Below are 25220 nucleotides of genomic sequence, written 5' to 3'. Positions count from 1 at the left end.
CTTTTTTTTTTTGGTCCATCGTTTTACTTTGCTGTCTATCGAAAATATAATTTTTGAAACTCGTTTCAATAAACTCCGCTTATACCTGGATTTTATTTCCATTCGACTGAATTTTTGGATTTGTTCTTTTTTTTCGTCCGTCCAGAAACATGACTTCTTTATTCATTCGATTCATTTTACATTGCTTTTTATCGAAGATATAACTGTTAGAATTTTATTTGCTTGTTCGCTTATTTGTAGATATTGTTTCCATTCGTAAATCGAATACTTAATTTTCTCGGACTGTGTGGAAACATCCGGAGCTTTTATATGATCGTGCCAGATAAAGTAAAATTAAAAATTGAATTTTAAAAGCTAATGTTTAATACCAAATAATAAATCCTTATGAATTAATTAGCTTCATTATTAATATTATTATCAATACTATATTATTAATTATTAAGCAGCTTTAGAAATAACAATAAATTTGGTGCTTCCTCTTTCATTTTCACATTAATTTCACGCGATTGTTTCAATAATCAACTAAGCATTCATCTTCCAATCCGGATCGCGACATGTTTTACTTCACACGTTTTAATTAAATCGAGGATATTTATGAGATCTCGAGGTATTAAATTTTAATTAATTTTGAAAAACCCGACGTGTCAGGAAAATCAATAATACCTGCTGTTCTTTATTTTAACCGTACTATGACCAAATGGTCTGTAATTATCAGAAAGAAGCATTGAAAAACCAGACGAGACGTCGTGGCGTGCACAAATTATAATTATGAATTAACATTCCTTTGTGTCGACGAAACGAGAGCGAGGAACGTTTTTCACGCTGGCTCGTATACACATTTCATCGAGACGGTCTTAATTTCGCATTTTCTAGATTAAACTATCGTGTCGTGTACGATGGTGTAACACGAACCAACGAAAATAAACGCGTTTCCCACACGCAGTAGAATATGCCCCTCATATGTCAGACACGCGGCTGATTTAAATTTACGAGCTACGAAATTTTGCTGATGTTCTCGTGATTGAAATTTAACCTTTCACTTTACGGATAGAAAGTTGTTCAAAACGATTAAATGTCAGTGCCAATGTTAAATGTTAATGTCGAATTAAAATAACTAAATTTTTAGACTGGAAAGACTCACAAAACAAAAATACGAAACATGGAAAATACGATGAAGATAAAAATTAAAAGGAAATTAAGTAGTAAATGAAGATGGCTGATGAATAAAATGATGATAAATAGCTGGTAAATCACAATAGTTGAAAGATTGAGCAAAAACAATGGATAATTATATAACTATATTTTAAGGTTGAAGTTAAAAAAATGTAAAAATTGAGCCAAATCCCAAAGTTTAATTATAAACGTAAAGAAATAAATCTAATAGAAAATGCTATTCAATATTATTGAACGTCTTTGCTTTAAAAGTTTCTTAAAACGTAGAAAATTTCTAAATTTGTTAAACTTCAGATTTTTACTTTATAGTATGCGATTGTTAAATACGGCATACGAATAAATAATTGTAAAGAACAAATATTTGTAGTAGTTGTAATAAATATTTTGTAGCAAATATTTATTGTAAAGAATGAATATTTATAAGAACTTTGAAGAATACTTTTAGAAATTATACAATTAGATATTAACCGATTTGTGTAAAAAAATATTTATTGATAACTTATGAAACAGGAGTCTAATGGAGAAAACATATCAAGTAGTCAAACTACGATAGAAATAAAATTGATAGTAAATGAAAAAATAGATCTATTGGAAATACAAATAAAAAGTAGACTAATAAAGAACTATTAATTGGAGAAATTAAAATCTTAAGATAAAAATTTAATAAAGCACATATATAAATCAGAATAGCTTGCTCGAAAATGTAATTATTAACCTAAATAAACCTAAACAAACCTAATAAAGATTGTTAATCAAGGACTTAGATTTTATAATGGAAGTTTAAGAAGTATAAAGATAGAGCTAAATTGCTTGAAAATGCAATTATACTTATGAAGAAATCAATCTGATAAAAAGGGATGTTGAATAAAAGAAAATTTCCCTTTTTATCTGAGAAGTTTCTTAAAGTGTAAAAAAGCACCAAGAGTTCTTTAAAATTTCTAAAACTGTGTACTTGAACTTTACATCGTGTCCTTCGCATTAAGTCCTTAATTTTTTCTTATCAGTATTTTCCTGGTTTAATTTAGCAAGCACTATAACGAACCACTTTTATAAGATCTATTTAAAAAATTCCTTTGTTTAAGACGAAACTAATTATTTCTATTTACAATGAATGGGCAATTACCACGATAAAATAGTCAATGTAACCAGTTTGTACCTCGTTACTTCAATTTTGTTAAATATGTCACGTTCGCTTATTTTAGAAAATTATGTCAGAGTGCAAATCGAAACACGTGGAATTCCTTTTCGAGCAGAAGTGGGCAATTTTTGGCAAATACTTAAGTTAGAAAAGTACGTAAATACCTTTATGTTATTTAAGTATTATTTATAAAATGTAGAAGTAAAATAATCTATAATTTTTACGAACATGTTTCTTTTGATTTCTGTTATTAAATTAATATTTAATTTTAAGAATCTATATTAAATGAGAACATCTATTTGATGATGTATCTACTTATATAATTACATTTAATTCAATTTAATATTTTATCTATCTAAGTGTCTATTTCTGTCAATCATAAGTGATTTATTGAAACAGTCCAAATGTCATAAATAAAAATGTGGCATGTGATGGGAATGGAAATAAATTTACATATGTGTGAATGATAATACAATACAAAGCAAGAGTAACTAAATGAGGTTTCGTGTTTCATATTAATTTATTAAATTATGTATAGCAAGTTAAGTAGGTATATTAAATAACAAATCAGTTTGCCGAATAAATTCAATAATTCGTTGATATTACATTGCATCTATGCATTCTCGTATTTTCAAAGTATTATCTACTATTATCAACATAATCTTAAAATCTCAACACACTACTATCTTTATTCGCCAAAAGAATCTATACGACACTTTTATCTTACTTTTAATCTTAGAACGCTATAGCAAAATTTATACAAAAATCTATGAAATATCATATACATATGTAGGTGTGTAATAATTCCAATGTAATAATATTCTGATTATTATATATAATAAATTATTAAAAAATTCACTGATTACCATCTGTACGTATAATAATTTGATGGTAATAATTTAATAATAATGATAATTTTAATTATTACTAGAGTATTATATCTCGACATATGTCATGCATATGTCTCACATTATATCAACAAAATAATCAAAATTAATTCTCTGCAAAACCAAACTATAAATCTGGTCAGCTTCTAGAACCAATTTACTAAATTATTTCTCCTATTTATTATCAAACTATGTAGGCGAGCTCGCGAATAAATAACGGAATTATCGGAACATATTGCATACACGTACTTTCGATTTCGTGTCTGAAACCAATGTTTACCGTCAGAAGCGACAGTCTAAATGGCACTTGTTAAACGACGAATTCAAGCACATCAAGTTATTGAATGTGTCTCGTACTGTTCGCGTGGAATTGTGCAATCTGACGTCAGGGTCACGTGGAAGTAGACATGCGCAATGATACCACTTGTTAAAGGGTGCCTTTTCACACCAACACCCACTGACTGTCTTTTTCACCCCGTGTAACCACGCTCCATGCCTCTTTGCAGCTGTCAAACGTTCAGCCCTTAATTTTCTGCAAATATACAGTCTAATTAAACATACATTATCATCCATAAGTGTTTAGACGTTCTCAAATTCTTACCTCTGACAACCATACATACTTTGTAGATATAAATAAAACTAATAATTATTATCGATTAGTATGAATAAAAGAGCAATTGAAAGTGGAGGAAAATTGATGACGAGGAAAGATATCTGACTTTTATTCCAGGAATGCTTTTATTCAAGAAAAATAACTTTTCAAAGTTGCTAAGTGCACACGTCTCTTTACACTTTTGCTGGATTAAAGGACGACAAGGTACTTGTTCTTTTCCAATCCAAAAAAAACAAAAGAAGAGTATTGTAACGTCTGCAATTTCTGGTCAATATATCTCAATCTTTTTAAACAAAATATTCATCGTGTTACTACATTATTTACTTAATATATGTTGGTATACATTTAGTAGTATCTTTATACGATTATAGAGATTTATTTACTATAAAAATAAAATGTAGGACGTCTGTAGAGAAATTGTTTCATTGGGAAATAATGGTAAGTGCAAATACGTGCCTTCTGTAACTGTGCACTGTACATTTCTTGTTTCAGTTCAAACGTACAGACTGTTTTATCCCAATTACACGACATAAAGAATCAACTGAAACACTTATGGACAGTGTATACCTGTGCTGTGTATATGGCTATATACTTCTAGTTTGGAATTTCTTCTAACATGCCGAAATTACATCACACTCTCGAAGATCCTTAAGGTTGGGTTTGGAAAACTTGGAACGTCCCTTGGAAACCTTGGCTGTTCTTAAATTGAATTTGCCGCTGATGTTCAAGAGTTCCAGGTTGCTGAATATTTTGACAGTGTTGAATGGAATTCTTTAGCGTCTCGAAAATCTCAGGAAATATTTAGTATCTTAAATTGGACACGTTGTAATAGTGTTAATCTTGTAAGTTTTAGATTAGTCTCTTTTTCCGTTTGTTTGCATGTATGCAGAAGAAACAGAGATTAGATTAGTTTTATGTACACGATGAAGAAGTTGGAATGATGTTTAAAATACAAATTTACGAGAGCTTAAACCTGGGTAAAGTTCACGGTGGCTGCGAAATTATCAAGGTAGATATTATTTAATTCGTTGGTTACCATCAAACTGTAGATAATTGTGCAATTTTGAGAACTTTAAACACGTGAAAAACTGAAATAACGGGTTTACTATAATATTGGATTGCTGGGAAAGTTGGTAATATTTTTGAGGATCGATAAACATATTTTATTATACATTTAATGAGATCGAAAAAGAATAAAATTTTTTTATTTAATTCGATATTAGATTCTGTTAAGTAACAAGGTGCAGAACTAGGTTAAACATTAAGTGCAATAAATAATGAAAAAAAATCTAACGAATAAATTAATAGAAAAGATATTTTTCTACGAGATTTGGGCTTTTTAATCGTCTTTTCTTCTATTTATTCTTAATCCTTCGCAATATTTTAAGTAATATCAATAATAATATAATAATAAGAAAGTAATATCTAATCTTTATGCGAAATGTAAAAACGCAAAAATACGAGAAATATCGAAAATATAATATTTCATTATAATATTAAGAGAATGAAACAACCTGCTTAAATTCACAAAGATATGAAGATTTGCATAATCCGTAATCTTGTTCAGACATTTAGTAGGAATCCGGACAGTAAAACTCGCTTATATTAATGTCGAGAAATGACAGAGAAGCAACTGAAGATAAATTGAAACTTAAAAGATCAGGAAAAAAAGAATAGCTCGTATATTAATCAGATGCAAGTATGTTTAAAACGAGTAAAATATAAATTTAGCAAGGTTGGACATTGTGCTTTGCATACGTTTAAACGTTATACATTTGTTATGCAAAGTTCTGAAGCTGCTAGTCGTTAATATTCACACGGCGGCGATAATTCATTATAGCCAGCGTCAATGGAACCGACGTCCCCATCAATCTCGATTAAATTCATAACGAGACCAGGAAATTAGTAGTCGCGATTGAGCTTTCCGTACGGCTAATAATTAATAAAATGCATTATAATTGACTAGCGTGTTACTCGGCCAACGTATTTCATCGCCCAATAATCTGGCACTTTATGATCATCTATAGTTTTGATCAGAAACAATTATAGCGTATCGTTGAGTAAATATAAACCACTATTCGCTAAATGAATAAATTATTATTTCAAATAATACAAGGTATATTGACAAACAAGGAATTTTATAGTCATTTTTATGATTCACTGCAGTTAGTCGTAGTTTATCGTCGATTAAACCCGGATCATTATCCACTGCATGAATAAATTGCTACTTCATATGGTAGAAGATTTGCCATCGATAAATTTCGATGAATTTTATGATAATTTGTGTTTGTATACGATATACAAAACTGTAAAAAAATAACCAAGGTAAAATCCTCGTTATAATATTTAGAATATGAAGCAAATTTTAATTGAAGTTCGTTTCTTTAATTGGTTCTATAGAATTAAGTGTGTTATACAGACCCATAAGCATAAAAACAGTCTAATTAATAGCTATTCAGTAAACTATTATGCAAGAGGTCTCTAATTATACAAGTTCCGTTGCAATTCTATTGAAAGACGAGACAAAGTCGAATTAGGAAATTCGGTGCAAGAAAGTGGATCGATAGACGAGCGTTACATGCCCAAAAGGCACGATAATGTGGTTCGTTTCATGGTCCGACGGATGAACTCGTTTATTTAGAGCAACAAGTGCCTGCACATTACGCAAAGCCCCGTTGTATCAGGGCTGAACAAGAAATCTTTTGTCAAAGCGACGTTGAATCAGGCGGTTTCAGCCAAGGAAATAACGTCAAAGCCGAAAGACAATAACGGGATAAATCAGTCAAGCCTTTTGTGCAATTTAATTCTACGAATAGTATTAACGACGATCGCCCGTTTAAGCCTTGTATCGCTTCTTCGTCGATCGATTATCTTCGTCAAAGGATCGATCAATTATGCAATTAAGCGCTGATCGCTTAGTAAAGCCGATTGATTAGTAAACAGCTACACAGTGTTCCACGATGTAATCGGATTTCGCTAATAGAAGGGATTTTCAATGGTAAGTGGCAAGTTCTTGATTACTACTGAAAGGGGAAGATTGGAAGATGACTCGATGAAAGGTATTATTAAGTGATGACTGTTTATTGGATATTCGTTATTTTCATATCGTTCATTCGGCTAGAGACTATTTAATGTTTTATAATTTTCAACGAATTTCGTGTGAAATTTCATCGATGAAATTTTGTATTTTGAATTCTATAGACTTTATGTATTGTTAAAATTATATGGGTTAAGTGTGAAAGTTCAAAATTTGAAGAACTCTTAGTTGAGAATTTCATATTTTAATTTTAAGCACAGAAACTTTGAACTTCGGATCCTATAAGCTGAACACTTAGTTATTCTTTGGTTAAGCATAAAATATTCAAATTCCAAGATTTTCTACTATGTTCACTTATTTTTCTACTATATCGCATTCTTAGGCTTACATTTGTTATTCTTTCATTATACCCTTGAACATAAGGTATTCGAATAATAATTTCATAGCCGGGTTCTGTATTCTCAATCTTCTGCACTTTGGATTCTTCAAATATATTGTTCGTTTAAGCATAGAAAAAATACAAGTTTTTGATTCGTCTAAATATAAAAAACTATTCAAAATTTTATCAATTAAGAAATTTGTATTTTTTTAGACTTTGGAGTCTAGTCGATTCGTCTTAAATTCAAAGATTAAAACGAGCTTTGATCTGTAATTTTTAAGGATAAAAAATGTATTCTTTACATTCGATATTTTGATGCTCAAACAGTTTTCAACGTTATACTTTCAATCTTCAACTTTAGGCTTCTGGATTTCCGACTTCGATCCTTTAATCTTTAAGCCTTAATTTTCGATTTTCGACTTGACCTTTTGAGTATTAAACGTCGATTTAGAACTTTGCTCCTTTGTCCCTAAATATTCAACTGGACCTTTGGCTCTTGAACTTCGATTTAGAACTTTGTATCTTTGTCCTTTGATTTTCAACTTTGATGTACTAACATCAAATTGAAAATTGCGAGCTTTACATCTCTAGACAATAAATCTTAAACCCTACATTTTTAAACATTGATTTTTCGATCCTCCAGCCTTCAATCTTACATTTAGGGGAACCTCAAATTCTGTATTCTGTACTCTAAAAATCGATACTGAAGCCATTACTGAAACCATGTCCAAATAGAACCTATCAAAGGAACCAACCTCGTTTATTTCACATCATAATCCACTCCTTCAGCGAATGATTTTAATCTCTGAGAAAGCGATATAAATATCGATAGCCTACAGCAATTGAGATATTAATGATATTTTCAATCATTCAGACGTTTTAATTGTTTCTCTCTATCGTATAAAATATCATACTAATTGAAAAATGGCCATCTGTCTAAATTAACTAAAAATCCTATCTGAGTCATTTACATTATTCAACATTTTATAGTCCACGAAATTTATCCTAATTTTTTAATCATTAAATTTTACGAATTTTTACGCAAATTCATATTTTGGGGGATATAATTAAAAAAGTAGAACCTCGGTAGAAAATCGTTTCAGCTAATAAGCATCGCATTACAAAGCACTGCATTTTAAACATCTCAAATATTTCCTCATATCAAGTGCATTTCGTGAAATGACTTCGCAGATTACCTACGAATGCCTGTTAATCATTCCGCAATTTGAATATCCCACGTTTAAAAATACGATGCAAACGTAACAAATGTAATTCCAAGAATCCAAGGATTGCGCATTCAAAAAAAAAAAAAAAAAAAAAAATAAAGTTCACTCAATTCGTTCTAAGAGATTTAGTAAAACACGGGTCAACGATGATCGACCACCTTGACAGTTAACATGTTGATTAGACCAGGCACAGAGTACGCGGTTAATTAAAGTTACTGCGCACGTTCATTCTGCGACGAAACATCGTACACCCACCACCCTCTGCTGCATAACGTTCACCATCCGGCGTTGTAGCCTTTCTTTTGCTTCCCGCACCCATGGCGCAAGGCCGGTGTTTAGGAACATTGCGGACACGCCGTAAAACGCCCACAAGGCCGTGATGACGCGATCAATGACGATCGCCCGAACCATTCTGTTAATCTGGAAATTTGTTTTTAGTCGCCCGCGGACGGAAGGCGTCTACCACGCCATAAAACCACGCTAATGACATTGTCGATGGGTCTTTTTTTCTTTCAGCTACTTTTTCCCCCCTGGATATCATTTTTATGGTTATGGAAGCTACTTTGTGAGCTAGGCTGCGAGCTCGAAATCGATACCAAACGAGGTACACGGGCCTTGTATCCTTTGCGGAAAAAATTATGATCGCCGTTAACGTTACGTGTTCCCTTTCCGATGTGTAAACTTTGGGTACTTAGGTTCATGGTTGGTTTTCGTCGAATTTAGAGAATGTTTTGGATGTTGCTATGTATAGATCCTCAAAGTTTGGATCATGAGTTGATTTCCAGAGTCCTCGCAGGATAAATTTGCTCTTTTATTTATTTTAATTAACACCAAGTATTTTTTTCATCGATTACATATAGTTGCACAAGATAAGATCAAAGGCCAAAAAGAAATGAAATAGTTTTATTTGAACTATATTTCACGTTTCAGCATCTGAACTTTCACGGCAAATAAATGACACGTTTGTGTGTCTTCGAGTTTCGATCGTAGTTTTATTAATACGTTGTGCTTTTGTTCCGACGTTTCACTTTATCAGGCCAGACCCAAACAATTTTTCGTATTAATAAAACCACGATTGAAACACGAGTTACACTTGAAAGAATCCCAATATATACAGTGTATTCCCGTACTACGCAGGAAATACGAAACTCGAAGAACGATAAATATGTTATATTTCGTACGATTGCAATCGTTTTAAAGAGTTCCGATACAGTGCACCCTCATACTACCAAACTACACGTGTAAAAGTACTTTTCTATAGAAAAAGTCGACATGTTAAATTTATCTAACGCGTTACATACAAAAACGTTTATGGCATGTTCTGAGTACTGATCGTAATTCTTTCATCATATAGTATTACACTTACCGGGCAGTAATATACAGGCGTGCCACCATATTTGTATAAAATATGCACGTAGCGTGTCATAGTGCACAGATTCTTTGATAAATAAACGGATTGAATTTTGAAACGTCGTGGAGTTTGTAACGGAACGCTTACGTAACAATTTTCCAGCAAGGTTTGCATTCAATCAGGCATATGTTCGAACAGAATCTATCAGGAAAAATGCGATTGTATTATGCATGAACCAAGCCGTGGAACTCTTCGAAGTCTTCGGGACCGATCCATTCTTCGTTCGAGTGATCGATGAAGAAGGATAAGGAGATATAAGTTGAGATTGGTAAAATTGTGTCGGAAATCGAAAGTTTTTTGAGGAAAAATTATTGATAGAATTTTTATCGGAATTTTGCCAGAGAAGATTTTGCAATAGAAAATAAATAGAAAAGTTACGTGTCGTATTCCGCGAAAACGATTGCATTAAATATTGTGTTGATCGTATATTTCGAACTTTCTGTGTCGATCTACATTCGGTGATCGATAGAGTAGAATTAAAAAAAAAAAGAAAAAAAACATTGAGGTTGGTAGAATTGCGTGTAAAATCAAAATATTTTTCCAGGAAAATTGACATTTACACACACATGGAAATTTTATAATAGATAGAAAATTAATCGAGAGCCCGTATTTGCCATTCTGTGGCAATAATTAAATTAAATGTTACATTATATTTATTATATGTTGTTTCAAAGTTTTTGTCTCGATTTATTCATCTTATCGAATTCATTCGGTAATCGATCGACTGGAATAGAGGAACAAATTGAGATTGGCAGAATTGTTGATTTATGTCAAAAGTTAAAATTTCGTCGAGAAAATTTATCGAAAAAATTTCCATTCAAATTTCATCAATGGAAAATTAGTTCAAAAATTATATAGGTATTCCACGTTTCGACAAAAAATTGGATTAAATATTACGTTAATTGTATAGTTTTCATTAAATGATCAGTAGAAAGAAATAACAAAATAAATTGAAATTGATAGAATTGTCGATATGTGTTGAAAGCCAAACTTTTTTCGAGCTTTATACGTCGATGAAAGATTAATTGAAGGATTAAAATAATTGAAAAATTAAATTTGAACACTTTATGTGCGCTGATTGTATATGGAATGATTTTATTTAAATGATGTATTCCGAAGATTAACGGAATATTCAATAACACGTCACATATTCGAATATCTGCTGGTTTCATACAAAACATGATAATTGGTCCAGATTACCAGCGAGAGAATTTAATCGATCAGAATCTTATGTCAATACAAAATAATGATTCACAATCTACAGTAAATATTTGTAAAAATGATGAATTAAGAACAGTCTATTCACAAATATTCATCATAAACATATATTTCTCTTTCGATGTTTGAGAACATGTAATATACATATAGAGAAAATTTATTATAATATAATATAATATAAATATATTTATTATAATATAATATAAATTTATTATAATACAGAAAGATCGGTTGGATCGCTTTTATTTATTAACGAATTATACAATATAGAAATTATTGCTTGCAGTAATAAATACAATTAAAAATTGTTTATGATTGAAAATTGTTGCTTTTAAAAGAAAATAGATACTATGACCAAAATAATATCTAGCATATTGTTTTCTACTCCTTACTTATACAATATAAAAAGAATAATAATCGAAAAACGATATCAGAAGAGAAACTCTCATATTTTGAGTTCTTAATTAATAATTGCGGAGCACAAACGATGTGCAAAAATATGCAAAATATTTTAAGCAAAGTAAAATTATGAAATTTAACCGCATAGCATAGTCAATGCATCTGACATTTGACAGTTTCATTATTTTAGCCATTGACATTTATAAATCCAAGCTTATATTAAAACATATATTAAAAAAATATATATCATACACGTAATGTAAAACATAAAATTTATGTTACTTATAAAGGATCACATCCATTTTCATCATATTCATTTCATTGTAAACAAATTTAATTATTTTAAAAGGAAGAAAAATATGTACATTGCGAACTAAAAGTATGAAATGAATTCTATTTATATTCTACTATTTTGTGAATCTACATAAGCATTGGCAATTTAACAATCGTTTTGCATTTAACTCTACCAATTTTTCGATCTTTTCTTTATACCTTCCTTTTCTTTGTGTTTCATTATAATACGTTTAAAAAACGTATTCGTTATTCACCGGGTAACCAGACAGAATAATAACATTGTTCTCTTGTATATGACGGGAAACAAATGGATAGAAGTTTCGTTATCGCCAACTTTGATAGGAAAAATATATTGAAGGCAACGAAACATCCTTCGTGGAGAACAATAAGAATAGAAACGGTATTCTTGTGAATATGAAAGTGAAGGACCGTCGTAACGCTAAAGCATGAAAACCAAGAAAATCCACCTAAGCGATCGCTTTAGAATGAACGCCTTGGCGTAACCTTTAAGCCATAAAGCCATGTTCAAGGTATAAATAAGCAGAGCAGAGGATATCTCGATTTCTTTATATTCCATAAAGTAGAGTCCGATTTTCTCCTTCCTTCTTTCTTACAGTGCAAAACACAATATCAATGTTTTAAGAAGCCACTTTAATAAGAGAAAAACGGAAATATGAATATTCACGAAGAAACAGTAGATTGAAAAAATGAAAATTATTCCTTTCAAAAACGAAATTTTGTTAGCCTACGAGCTGTCCTTTTTTTCTCTTTTTTTGATGGTAGAAACTTTTTGAAAAAGCCATAATAGTAGCTTCAAGATACGATTCTTTTATCTACACGTTTTGTCTAAACATAATCTGATACTTAAACAATATTAATGTTATTTGCGTGTTATATTGTCTGAAGTAATACGGCCTTGTAAATATTATCTAAAATAATATTATCTTGTAAATATTATTCTCTGAAAATGTCTGACTGTTTATATTTTGGCAGGTTAAAACCAGATTTATCTTAATTTCACGTTTCACCCGTAACATAACTACGCTACGTGAGTGAAGCGTGGAACCTTGCAAATTTAACTATTATCAAATACGACGAGCGTGGTAACTGTGCTATCAAAATAAGGAAGTTCCATTATATGGCACGGTGGTATGGAAACTTGGTCGAACTGTTCTAATTATTGGATTTTATGAGTACTTCGTAACGTGTTGACACTTCCTTCCTTTGATCATAAAGGTATCCCTCAAGAACACAAGAAACTATGAAGTTTCGTGGCTAGCGAACAACTTAGCAAATTCAATGGAAGTTGGTTTTGAATTACAGGAAGCAAGTAAATATGAGAGTATAAGCCAGCTGCGGATGTTTATGCATTTATCGCAAGTGTAAACATGAAAAATGTAAAGGGAAAATATATTTCTATTCGTGCTCTGTGAAAATATGATTTTCTGCAAAACATTTGTATATAAACATCAACAATATAGAAAAACTGTAAAAATATTTTTTTACGAACGATTAGTAACAAGTATAGAGAATTTTATTGTTCAATATGATTGAACACTTTTGTCAAGCAAATTATTTATAAAGTTTCACTAAATAATAATTCTTCGCTCGATACTGTGTTATTATACCAAATAACAGAAATTTATTTAACGATTTTCCTAAATTAAATAATGAAAATAATCTAGGAAATTTAATAGACTAAATAATAAATTAAAAAATACAAATAATTTTGTCGATTTTTATTAAACTATATATGCTAAATAAGTAAAATATATTTTCTATATATTTTTCTACATCTAGGTTTCTCTAAATCAAAGCACTGCCAGAAATAATGAAAATAAACAATTCAATAAATTTTTACCAAACGATATTTCAAATAAATCAATTTCAAAGAAAGATATTTTATCTTTAGATTTTTACTGGTAGTATAAAAAAAAGTATAAAATATTCGATTCCTAACTAGAAACCAAACCAGCAGAATGTTTCACACACGTTAAAGCGAAGTGTTTCGACAATCATCGTCCGACTCGTTGGGACTATTAAAATGATGCATTAATCTAACCAGCCATTGTTTCGTGCCATTAAATCCTCCCGAGATGTCTATCAACCAACCCCGACGATCGTATTTGCTGACTTCCTTACGAGCTATCCGCGAAAGCAGAGTAAATAACAGTTTGTTGAACTTTGTAAAGCGAGTGTAACATTGAATGGATGCCCATCAATCATAGTAGCCACGTGTATTCGAATCTTGCTTGTCTACGTTCACACTTGTCGTGCTACGCATATTTCACTTGTAAAATCCGTTTCCACTAGCATATACGATTCGATGTTGAATGAAAGTGTCAACGATTTGGTTATATACATATCGCTTTTATGCTGTCAGAATATTCATCGTTGAAATATCGCTGGCTATCAAACTCTGGCTGAGATATTTATTAGATAGAATTTGTAATAACACATCGAATACCTCCGTTTCACGTGGGTTGACTAGCTAGTGCAGTTTAAACACCCGCAGATCAATATCTTTAAACTTCTTCCCAAACCATCAAAGCCATTTATTCTACGCATATAGAAACAGAACTATTACTACTATAACCCGTTTTGTGGATCCTTATCTTTCATTAGAACTTATATCTTATGTATATATTCTATTTTATCTACGTTCTAAACTACTTCACACATTTACCTAATTTACATTTACACAATTATACCTTTATCTACAGTAATTCAACAAGGATGTTCTATTTAAATATGTAATAGTTATTCGATTTAATGGTTTAACAAATTATCGTTGAGTTCAAGTGACTTATTTGAAAAAAGTAGGAACAATTAAACAAATTTTACCGAGTCAAATAGACAAACAGATTCGGATACGTAACTAACAAATACCGTTGTAACAAATCATCCCAAGTATCTACCTAACAGTACAACATCCCAAAACCTTGGTAATCAAAGAACCAAAACAACATTTTCTTTCATAAACAGATGAAATTAATCGAATAAATATGCATTTGCCAAACTAAGTAGCCGATAATCCCAAGTAATTGTCTTACGATCTTGCTTATTAACTTCATTCATAAAATATTTTATGAATCCAACGAGATCATCTTCGATTCAATCGTCTCATAAACCAACCTACCACAACCAAAAAGTCCTCGAGACCAGCCATCACTCGACAACCGTCTGATTCAATTTCTTTTGCAAGTTACCCACATTTACCCGCAACAGCTGTTAAGTTGGCGAAACGGTGACTACATGAAGGCAGCAGTCTGCCTCTGCTCCCGCTATAAAACCTCTCTCCTTAAAAGACCTCTCTTTCAAGACCCAGACATATCCAAGACCCACAGAATCACGCGCGAGTCGGATTCGAAAAGCACGTTAAAACGAATAAAAAAAAAAAAGGAGACGCAAAACAAAGGAAAATAAAAGAGGGAGAGAGAGAGAGAGGGAGAGAGAGAGGGAAAGAGAGAAAGAGGGAGGAAAAGGCACAAGTGTTGGCCGGTGTGTGCGACTCGATGCGGAACGGAAGCGTGAACGATGCACGGGGTGGCCGGGGCCGGGTTAGCAGCGTTAGAGTCCGGGGGTGAAAAGGGAAGAGAACGGCAGGTGTCTCGATGGGGTGGTAGGGAGATGCGCGGTGTATTAAACCCGGTGACTCTTGCCGCGCAGCGTGGGAGTTAGTTCTGGTGAGGGCGCCAGCCAGCTCACTCGCTAAACTAACCCACCGTCCCAACCCTTCGATCCTCCATCCCTCGACTTTCGGCCAACAAAGCAACATCCACGGCCGCAACCTCCTTTCACCGACTCCGCAGCCGCTGTTTTTTCGCGACTTCCTGCCCGGCCCGCGTCTAAATACCGTACGACGTACTGAGAAAGGAAAAGGAATCGGTGACCATTCAACAAACAGGGAACGAACAACTTTTCTTTGGCATTCTCGCGTCTCCCAGAACCTACGTGTATACGTACATTACGTATACTCTGCTCGCGGCAAAGGCGAGCATGCGAGCAACACAAACTCGTAGCAAGAGAACGTAATAGTTGAACATAGAAGAATAGTACAAGAAAGTGAATTCATTTTTGAAGAGGTTCGAACGAGCAACGAATGGTACGAGGCAGCGGGATATAACAAGATTAGAAAGGAAGGAGGAAACAGGTTGGTCCCCGTGGTTACGTCGATCGACGCGTTTTTAACCGGACGTTCTCGACGTCATCGTCGTGGATGACGAGTATCAGCGAACGACAGCCAGCAACATGTTAGTGGACTGGTGTTCGCACCATTTTGTGTTCGCGTGATCCGGTCCGTCGGTGATGAACAAACTGGATGGAACGGTATCCCATCACGGCAAGAATAAACTAACCGCTGAATAAACCAAGTTTAAACACGAGTACGTTTACGGGTATTGTAATCGACTGTAAAACGAGTTTCCACGAGTAGAAGGTCGTTGAAAGTTGTTCAAAAAGTATCAACGATCATCCATCAGACTTTAGAGGATTTTACGTGCGAGAACTGCGAGGAAGAAGAAGAAGAAGAAGAGTGTTATGTGCGACGGGGAACGGAAGATTTGAACTTGGCAGGGAAGGTTATCTGTTAATCGTATCGCATGAGAAAAGGTCCCACAGTGGGAAAGAGGCGCAGAAGGGCGAAGATATCGCAGCACGCAGTCACAGAAGCAAGTATTTCGCACAGAAACACACGTTAAATCATATGTAAACACATGATATTCTGTTAATACACTGGGTAATGTTCCGCAACTGCACCTTTGCCCGATAACTTTCTTTTTTCTCTATATATACGTGCACATAATATATATATATATACATATATATATTGTATTCTCTCTCTGTTCACACGCGCCTGTGTTGTGTCACACTCTATCACTGTATGATCGATGTGCGTACTATGTTCTTCTACTCCTTCGGTGTTTTCGACGTCACGACGACCAGCTGTGTCGTCCGGCGCCTTAATTAATCCCCTTCCTCCTCACCCCCCTCACCCCCCAAACCAGGAGCACGGTTTTGCACATTTTTCGGGCACCTGTTGATCTCTCTCGTACTACATAGCCACTTTTCCGCACTTTAAAGTCGTTCGGAGAGTTCGATGTCACCGCTGCACGCCGTGTCACACCGCACGTAGAATCTCGTATAACGCCTCACTGGCACACAAGCACCTCCAAAAGTCAAGTATTGTGAACCGACACACGGGGCCCTTCAACAGCATGGAAACCAGAGATAGAAAGCAGTTTTCTATGACGTCATCAAGGACAGTAAGTGTCTAATTTAAGACAAGGGACCGCAAGTAGTCGTGGATCCTGGAAATTGGACTTTCGATTTCTATCGGGGAAAGTAGAGGGATCAGAAAGTGGAGAGTAGTATGTTGTAATAGAGACAGAGGAGAGAAAGAATCGCGATGCAGGCAACAGGGAGAGAGGACAGGGGTAAGAGCAGGAGGACCAGGAGAAAAATCGAGTTTCGTTGTTGCCCACACTATCGAGCACCTTAATAAGCATCCACGACCAGCACCAGCACCATTCATCACTGGCACTGCATATTATTCTTCAGACACACGCCTTAGTGTCGACTAAGAGCCATCCTTTTTTTACTAACGGCCTGATTTCAGGACGCAGAAATCCTCGAGAGCCTCTGTTGACATTGAGTGGAACGAACCGTCGGGAATTTTCGGAAATGCGACATTAACGAGACACGATCGTGGACTATACAACGATCGCCGACCGAATCGAGTCGAATCGAAGAGAAACGAAGAGAAGAAGGAAATCGAAAGAGAATAGAATAGGTGATGTTCTTATTGATCTCCCTATTCCGATTATAACCGAAGATTTAGAAAAGTGTTCGATGAAAGAAGAAAAGCAGCAAAGTAGAAAGACAAGAGATAGAATAAAAGTAGTTGAACGCGTTTAAGAAACGTTTCGTTTCCCATGTAACGGATGCCTACATGGTTATCGATTGATCGCCGGTCATCGCTCATCGTCCGCGTTTTCTTCCCTCAAGTCGCTCCCTACAGAAACGCTTCCTCCCCCTGCACAGCTAACGAAAAGTCGGCCTAAACTCTCAGCGTCGTGCCTTTTGACTGGCAAACGAAAATCGAGCACGGTACGTGTATACAATAAAAAGCGCTAAAAACGAAACAACAACAAAAAAAAATAAAAAGTAACAAAGGCGAAACTACATAAAGAATCGGTCCAAGAAGAGAGAAAAGAAGAAGAGGAGAGAAACAAAAGACACTTAATTTTTAATCGATTCGAAAGCCAGCCCGGTTAAATCCGGTGAAAACTGTAACATATATGATGGCGGTATGCATGTTCTGGCTTCTCACGTACGTGGGACAAGGGCTGGACTTGGCCGTGGGGAATCATCCGGTGATCATCATGCAGGGTGCACAGGAGCAGGACTACCGGCACAGTAGCGGGATCAGAAAGAAGAGCGAGCTAAACTCGGTAGGCAATAACCTGTTGCACTTCAGGATATATCCTCCCGAGGCCTCTCACCGAGACGACTTGTCCAACTGGTTGCTATTGAACGACGAACCACGGATTTCCTCGTGGACACCAGCTGGTATATTGATCGACGATATGATCAGAGAGCCTAGGGAGCTACAGACTATATTCTTTGCCCTGTCACCCGCTATGTTGAACATGCTCTACTCGGAATACATGAACACGGCGAAACAACCGGGCGAACAATTTCTACACGAGGATCAACAACAACAGCCAATGGGCGGTGGCCCTCTGGGTAGTCAACGTACTAAGAAGCTACGAATCGACTGTAGACACTCGAGAAATACGGTCAGCCTGCCTATAAGAGTATGCGATGACGAAACAGGACGCAAGAGCTTTCAAGAAACCAGACAATCGAACTACGACGATCTCTTCGAGCAGAAGTTAAACACTGCTGCGAACATGAAGACTGACTCGATATCACGGGGACCTGAGAAGTACAGAGATTATCAGAACGGCGCGACGTTTGTGTCGAGGCCACCGTTTGGCCTGGACACAGCCAAGCCTCCTGGAAAAAGGAGCCAAACTTTTGGCGGACGCCGCTCCATCGACCTCTCCGGAGAGTCGACTCCGCATCAAGCTCAACCGCCGTCCTCCCTCGGGAACGGCATCAACGTCGCTTCTCAAATTATGTTCAGATCCACCAGGGGAAGCATACAGTACGACGTACCGCAAATCGGTGAGTGTTGCATTTTCGTGTTTGTTTGAATGGGATTTGGGCTGTGGAGAAAGTTCGTAGTGTTTTTCATAGTTGAATTATAGCTCCCATAGCTCGTTATACATACATACGGTAACTTATGGAAGTAATTTCAAAATTTATAGAAACGTTTTGCGAATATATTACGCGTACTATACGAGACATTTCGCAACTGTAAGTTTCGTTAGCAACGAGATTTGACTACTATGATTATGTTGTAACCTCTATGTATGCATATTTAGATTAGTTTTAAATTTTATCAATATAGTCATGACAATTGTGTCTCGTTACAATGCTAAGGAACAATGCATTAACATTTTAAACAGTGATGCTTTATAATAAAAGTACTTACTGTTTTTCTTCTTTATGTCTACTGAATTTTGTCTAAAATTAATGAAACTTAAAATAATGAAATCTCTGCTACCATGGATTTTTTTTATTTAAGTATTATCTACGGGAAACACATAGATTTTAAATTTTTCTTTATAGAAATCTTATTTTTCGGAGAGTCTTGGAGAGTTTTGAGTTTGCGGGAAAATACGGTTTCTTCGTTTGTATTTTTAAGGAAGTTTATACTTTCAGAGAAATTATCAAAACTTTTAAGTTACAGTTGGATAAAATTTTCTCTAAGAATATGATTTTTTTATATGTATAGGACCGACGAAGAACTTAGAGTTTTATGTCGAGTTGTATTTCTATTTTAAAAAAAAATATAAAAGATTTGACTCAAAAAATTGATTCAAGCTACAGCTAAATTAGACTTTTGCTTTATATTTTGATAGTGGAAGTTTTTTTTAATTAAAAATCGATTAACGGAAAATAGACGTTCTATTCTTTCAATAATTATTGAGAATTTTGAATTCGGTCTAAATCCTGTACTCATTCGACAGTATCATTGATCCTAAATAACGTAATAGTAGATGACGGTATTTATAAATCTGTCACCGAGTTCTGTTTATAGAAGCAATCTATAATAGTTTTAAAAAACTTAAATCTGAAGTGCTTCTTATTGTGCTATTATTTCTATTCAAAAGTTATAATGAAGCTGTTGCAGTTCCATGATTTATAGCTTCTTTTTAAATTAACATATCAAAAAATTGTCTAAATAAAATAGCCGATTCGTGTTCCTATATGGCAATCTTTATGGCACTTTTATAAACTGATATAAGAAAATTACAGGGTTACCATAATTCTTCAAAATAGTCAGTAATTAAATTTCGGTATTTGTATTATAAATCTCTAACATTCAATATCTCGCGATGGTTTGTAGGAAATTTCTTTTTCTTCAACCTTTTGCTCTGAAATATCGAATTATGTCCCTACATAGCCCAGATTATAGATCAAATACGACGAATGTAAGCTGTTCTAATATCAAAGCTCAACTTTAACTCTGACTTCACTTATATTAAGAGACTATAGTTTGCTGAATATAAATTATCCATAATATTTTGTGGTTTTGCTTTGAACATTATACTAAGGCAATAAATAGGTAACGTTATAGTACATATATATGTACTTATGAGCAAAATCATAAGCCAGGAGATTAATGTGGCCGACAAGGTCGATATATGAGAATTTAATAGACGATGCCGACCCATCAAATTCGAACTTCGGAAAGACGATATTTCGCGCATACGGTAACAAAACTTCAACTATTTCTTGCAACTAAATTTATCTTGAAACTAATTCAAACTAGTACGACAGACTCAAATTGAACATACGTCGAGTTCATTTCAACACGTGTAACTGTGACTGTATAGGGTACAGTTGTCCTTCAGAATGCAAGTTATTCCTCGAGCTCGTCCTCTGGAATCCATTTACTCCGAATTACAGAAATTTTCACTGTTCTTTTACGTGTGTAGCATGGTGGCTCGAAACTAATTTCGGAAGTCGCCATTCACGTATTTTCCAAACATACAGAGTACGAACGTAATTGTTTCTATTGCAATTTGTCTCTAATCATCGTTCTATTCCCAACAACATTCTGCTTTCGTTGTTTACAATACCATCTCATCCAACCTGTTTTCTTTAACAAAGAAAAGCTACTGAGGGCGTATAAGCTGTCACGTATCGAACAATCATTTTGCTGCCCACCAGTCTCTATAGATTCGACATTTCTCTAATCTAGTACTATAAATTTTCTCTATAATATGTGTGTATCTAGAGTCACTTTTATTTCGATTTATAACATCGTTTAAAAAGCGTAACTTGTGCTCTGTTGTACTGATTTTATTAGTCTTTACGATCATTGTAGCTATATATGACAGTAAAGCATTACAACCTGATACAATTGATTTATGAGTGATACTAAAAAAGCTGTGCATGTTTAAACAAAGTCACATTTTTATAGACATTAGGCAAACAAATAGAATTTAAATAGAAATTTATTTCTCTCACCTGGTAGATATTTTAATATGTTTACTTTACTTTCGATATTTTGTATATGTTTTACATTTATACACGTGTTATGTGCATTCTGTACATTTTCGTACTTGAAAATTTTCTATAAATACATTCGCAGCCTATTTATTTAAGTATATAATTAAACTTTCATACATATAGTTTGTTGTATTCACAAAAACTAGTCCGGTCTACATAGCAGAAGTGCTTTCAGTAATGCTACACCTACACCGAGCGAAAGGGTTTAATCTACCATGCTGAATATTCAGATCGATTAGTTGAAATTATTCGAAGCGTTAAAGCCTTTCGTCACTCTGTGTCAGGAATTTAATCGCATTCTCTCGCTATCTTGCGATTGATAAACGTTTGAAATGCTTAAAAGTTCATAACGAAACGTTCGAAATCTTTAGACGCTAATATATTTCTATGAAAATAGAATGTTTTCTTGCAGTTACTTTTTGCATTTGCAATTCAGTAATTTCGTGACTTCTCGATGAAAATCTTTGAAGTAATTTTTATTGATCTCTACAGTATTCAATTTCTTTCTATAAAACAAGCAACATACATGAAACCGCAGAAAAAGAACAGGATAGCATGTTCTTTGACTTTTTCATTTAATGTCACTTTATGGCATTAAAAAATATCTTAATATGAAATAACTAAGACTGGAAATAATCTGTTTCGTTCAAAGATATAATTGACAACATTTTGTAGAAGCCAAAGGCTATAACAGGTAAGACAAATAATATTTTAATGCTTCCATTATTTTAATATCACGATATTTTTAAAATTAGCATTATAAAATGAAAATATACACGTTTAGCTCTGAAATTAAAAGGGCAAGTTTTGTAACACAGGATTAATCAACAATGTATTGAATTTTAAAATCGCTTCTCTGTAAAAGAAATTAAGAGATCTTCCTCTGTTAAGCAGCGCTAAGGAAATTTCAAACATTTTCGTATAATGTAATACTTAGTGCATTCGTAAAATATTTTCAAGTGTTCGAATACTTTCGTGAGGCGCTGTATCATATCTTTCGCCTGTGATTTTCAAATAGTTTTCCAATCTCACCACATATATAATGAAATATATCAACCGTGAAACAGGTCGAAATGTTTTCGAGCAATCGGTTAGAGATCGGTGAACGTTGGAGCAGAAAATTTTGAAGAAATTGAACATTTTCAAGAATCCGCGTAATGCAATGGGAAATCGATCTATTCAATATCGTTTTTCTGTATGGTAGAGGTTAGCTGTGTTTGACGAACTCTCGAATTCAATGAGAGGAAACTAATTGATTGGATATCTCGCCTTGAACTCAAAACGAGCGATTTTTCATTCGTGTGAAAAATTGAGGGGCCGAAAAGAGATGACGCTGGAAAAATGGAGGGCAATTTCTTGCCGATGCTACTCGTCGAGTGTCCTTTACATGTCAACCCCTCGGGGACCAATTTTCCGTATACATTACCATTTGCAAAAAGCCCTTGGGCTACTTTGAATTACAGTGTATAATATCCTCGATAACCGACCTGACCAAGAACTGATCATTCGTATCTCCTGTTTTAGCATTTAATGAAAAGTTTTGTTTGCGTAATATTATCGGTATTTAAATCATGCCATCAGGTATTTTTCACTCGGACCTTTCGAAAGCCAAATCGACCAAGTCCATTTTTTTGTCAATTTCTTAAATTTAATTGCATACAATTGTGGTCAGAAGAATGTTTAAAATTTGAAGCATCATATGAGCATTAGTAACTTCGTACTAGATATTTTTCGCTATGTAATAACAGTCATCTATTTCGAGAGATATGTAGTACGTCTATTCATGCTCCTATAAAATAGAATTGCGTTTTCTACTAAATTCCTCTCAAACTTGCTTTCGTTTGTCACTGTAAGTGCACGGTTAATGTTCAATTTCTAAAAAAGAAACTATATACTACCATGAGTTCATTCGTTACATTTACAACATATTTTTATTTAAATTTGAGGAATACAGATCAACACGCGTAAAAGATATTTCAGCAGAGAGCTTGAAAACCTAAGATTATTATGATTATTATTAGCTGAATCATAGAAGAAACAAAATTTCTTCGTTACTCAATAGTGAAATGATTAATAACGTTTTTCTACCTTTCTACATTTTATACCAAAGCGATTTTTTTAAATGTACTCTTATATATATCACTCTTCCAGTAGAACCTGTAATTTATGCTTCTACATCAAAACGATAAATTTTGTCTGACGTATAGCCATTCATAAGTTCGAAAAGATTAATCATGAGAACGCTGCGCGTAATTAACATAGAACTTTTTGCTCATTAGCTAGTATCGATTTTTTTTTCAAGCCGCGATACGCGTGGTTTCAGCTCTTTAATGACTTTTATCGCTACTGGTGATCACGATGGCACACCCTGTGACCGATGTCCAGTTGGATTACGGCGGAGCGACAATTTAATCGCCGGTTCCGTTTCATCGTTGTACGCTACCCGTTTCCGGAAAATGAAAAGTGACGGACGCTTACGGGTCGCGACGTTAATTCTGTTCGAATAACCTTTTGGGGGCGGAGGTGGTACAGAGAATCGGTTTATCGGGTTTTAGCCCGGTTGATACTCTGCTACCTGTACGCTACGCGAGATGTCGTTGATTAAATGATGCTGCATGCTGTCATTTGCTCCTTCAACCTTTCTTTTTGCTTTTCGTTTGCTTTATCAACGTAGAATAAAGTAAGGATGTTGTACACAAGTAGTTGAATAGCCGTGATTAAACCTTGTTTAGCAATGACCGTTACGATTTACAGTTACAGGCTGCTAAGGTATTTTTGAAACGTTTACAGTAGAAAACTTTTATGAATATATTATATGCGTTCTAGTAAACTTCTTGAAATTTCATTACCACTGCAACGTGTCACGGCTGTGGTAATTATAACAGTAAAATTTCAAACTCGCCACAACTCGCTACAATTACAAGTTATGTTAATTACAATTTTCAACAAGTTACAAACTACAAGTTATTATAGTGTACTAATAAATTCTCTTGTTATATCTTAATAACAAATTTGAGAAGAAAATAAATGATATTGCAGGAACAAATTTTACAAGCTACGAGTCAACTTGTGCTGTTTCACATAGAATTATAAAATTTTAAAAGAGAAGTCTATAATCTAACTTCTAGCTTGCGTCCTCGTTAATATTATTACGTGGTTGGTGAATGATTATACAAGAGAGCACATATATACCTGTCAATCAATAGAAGTACTTAAAATTCATTGTAAAATGTCTTTCACTCCATATCATCTCATTTTGTCTTGAAACATCCTTTTCCATCTGTTATTCCGCCTTTAAAAATGCAACCTGAATCAACAAATCTTTAATGCAACAAATCTTTAAAAATCGTAATATCGGACGAACAAAGAAAAGAAATAACCGGCGAGAAAACAGTCGCAAAAAGTGATGGAAAAGACAAGCACGTTGAAATTATCTCAACTGTTTAACCACAACATCTGTCCGTAATTTTCCTTCCTATTGTATGACAGTTATGAACTATTCAAATATTTTAACATTTAAAAACGTGTTAAAATATTGTCCAAAATAAATAAAACTCATTCATATGATATTCCGCTTCACAATTTTAAATATTTAGTCATACAATTACACCATAATACTGAATTAATATTTATTATTAACTTTAATTTCATCATTCTATAATCTCTATAATGAAATTTCATTGGAGAATAAAATTCTAAATATAATATCTGACTAAAAAATAAGCCTGTTTAAGCGCTTTATTTAAATATTTAATATGTTACGCAATTTATCACTGTAAACATGGAAAATATCGAAA

At 33.8% G+C, this 25220-nt stretch overlaps 1 protein-coding gene across 9 annotated transcripts in view; it reads left to right on the top strand.

Annotated features, from left to right (window-relative positions):
• Window positions 1-25220, top strand: part of LOC100647103 — a 76316-nt gene that overhangs the window by 23176 nt on the left and 27920 nt on the right. For 6 of the 9 annotated variants that reach the window (XR_007225023.1, XR_007225022.1, XR_007225021.1 and 3 more), the window contains exon 2: window positions 14981-18966. Coding sequence is in view for 5 of the 9 variants with exons in the window: in XM_048408285.1 (XP_048264242.1) it covers window positions 18075-18966 (892 nt within the window). In the remaining 4 variants the exon portion in view is untranslated. Of the gene's footprint in view, window positions 1-13565; window positions 18967-25220 lie in introns of those variants that run through there. The other 3 variants (XM_020864220.2, XM_012311303.3, XM_048408284.1) reach the window with 2 other exon arrangements.

This window comes from Bombus terrestris, chromosome 8 (genome assembly GCF_910591885.1).
Source record: "Bombus terrestris chromosome 8, iyBomTerr1.2, whole genome shotgun sequence".
In the NCBI taxonomy this organism is placed as follows: Eukaryota; Metazoa; Arthropoda; class Insecta; order Hymenoptera; family Apidae; genus Bombus; species Bombus terrestris.
This window is presented reverse-complemented; position numbering and strand designations above follow the sequence as displayed.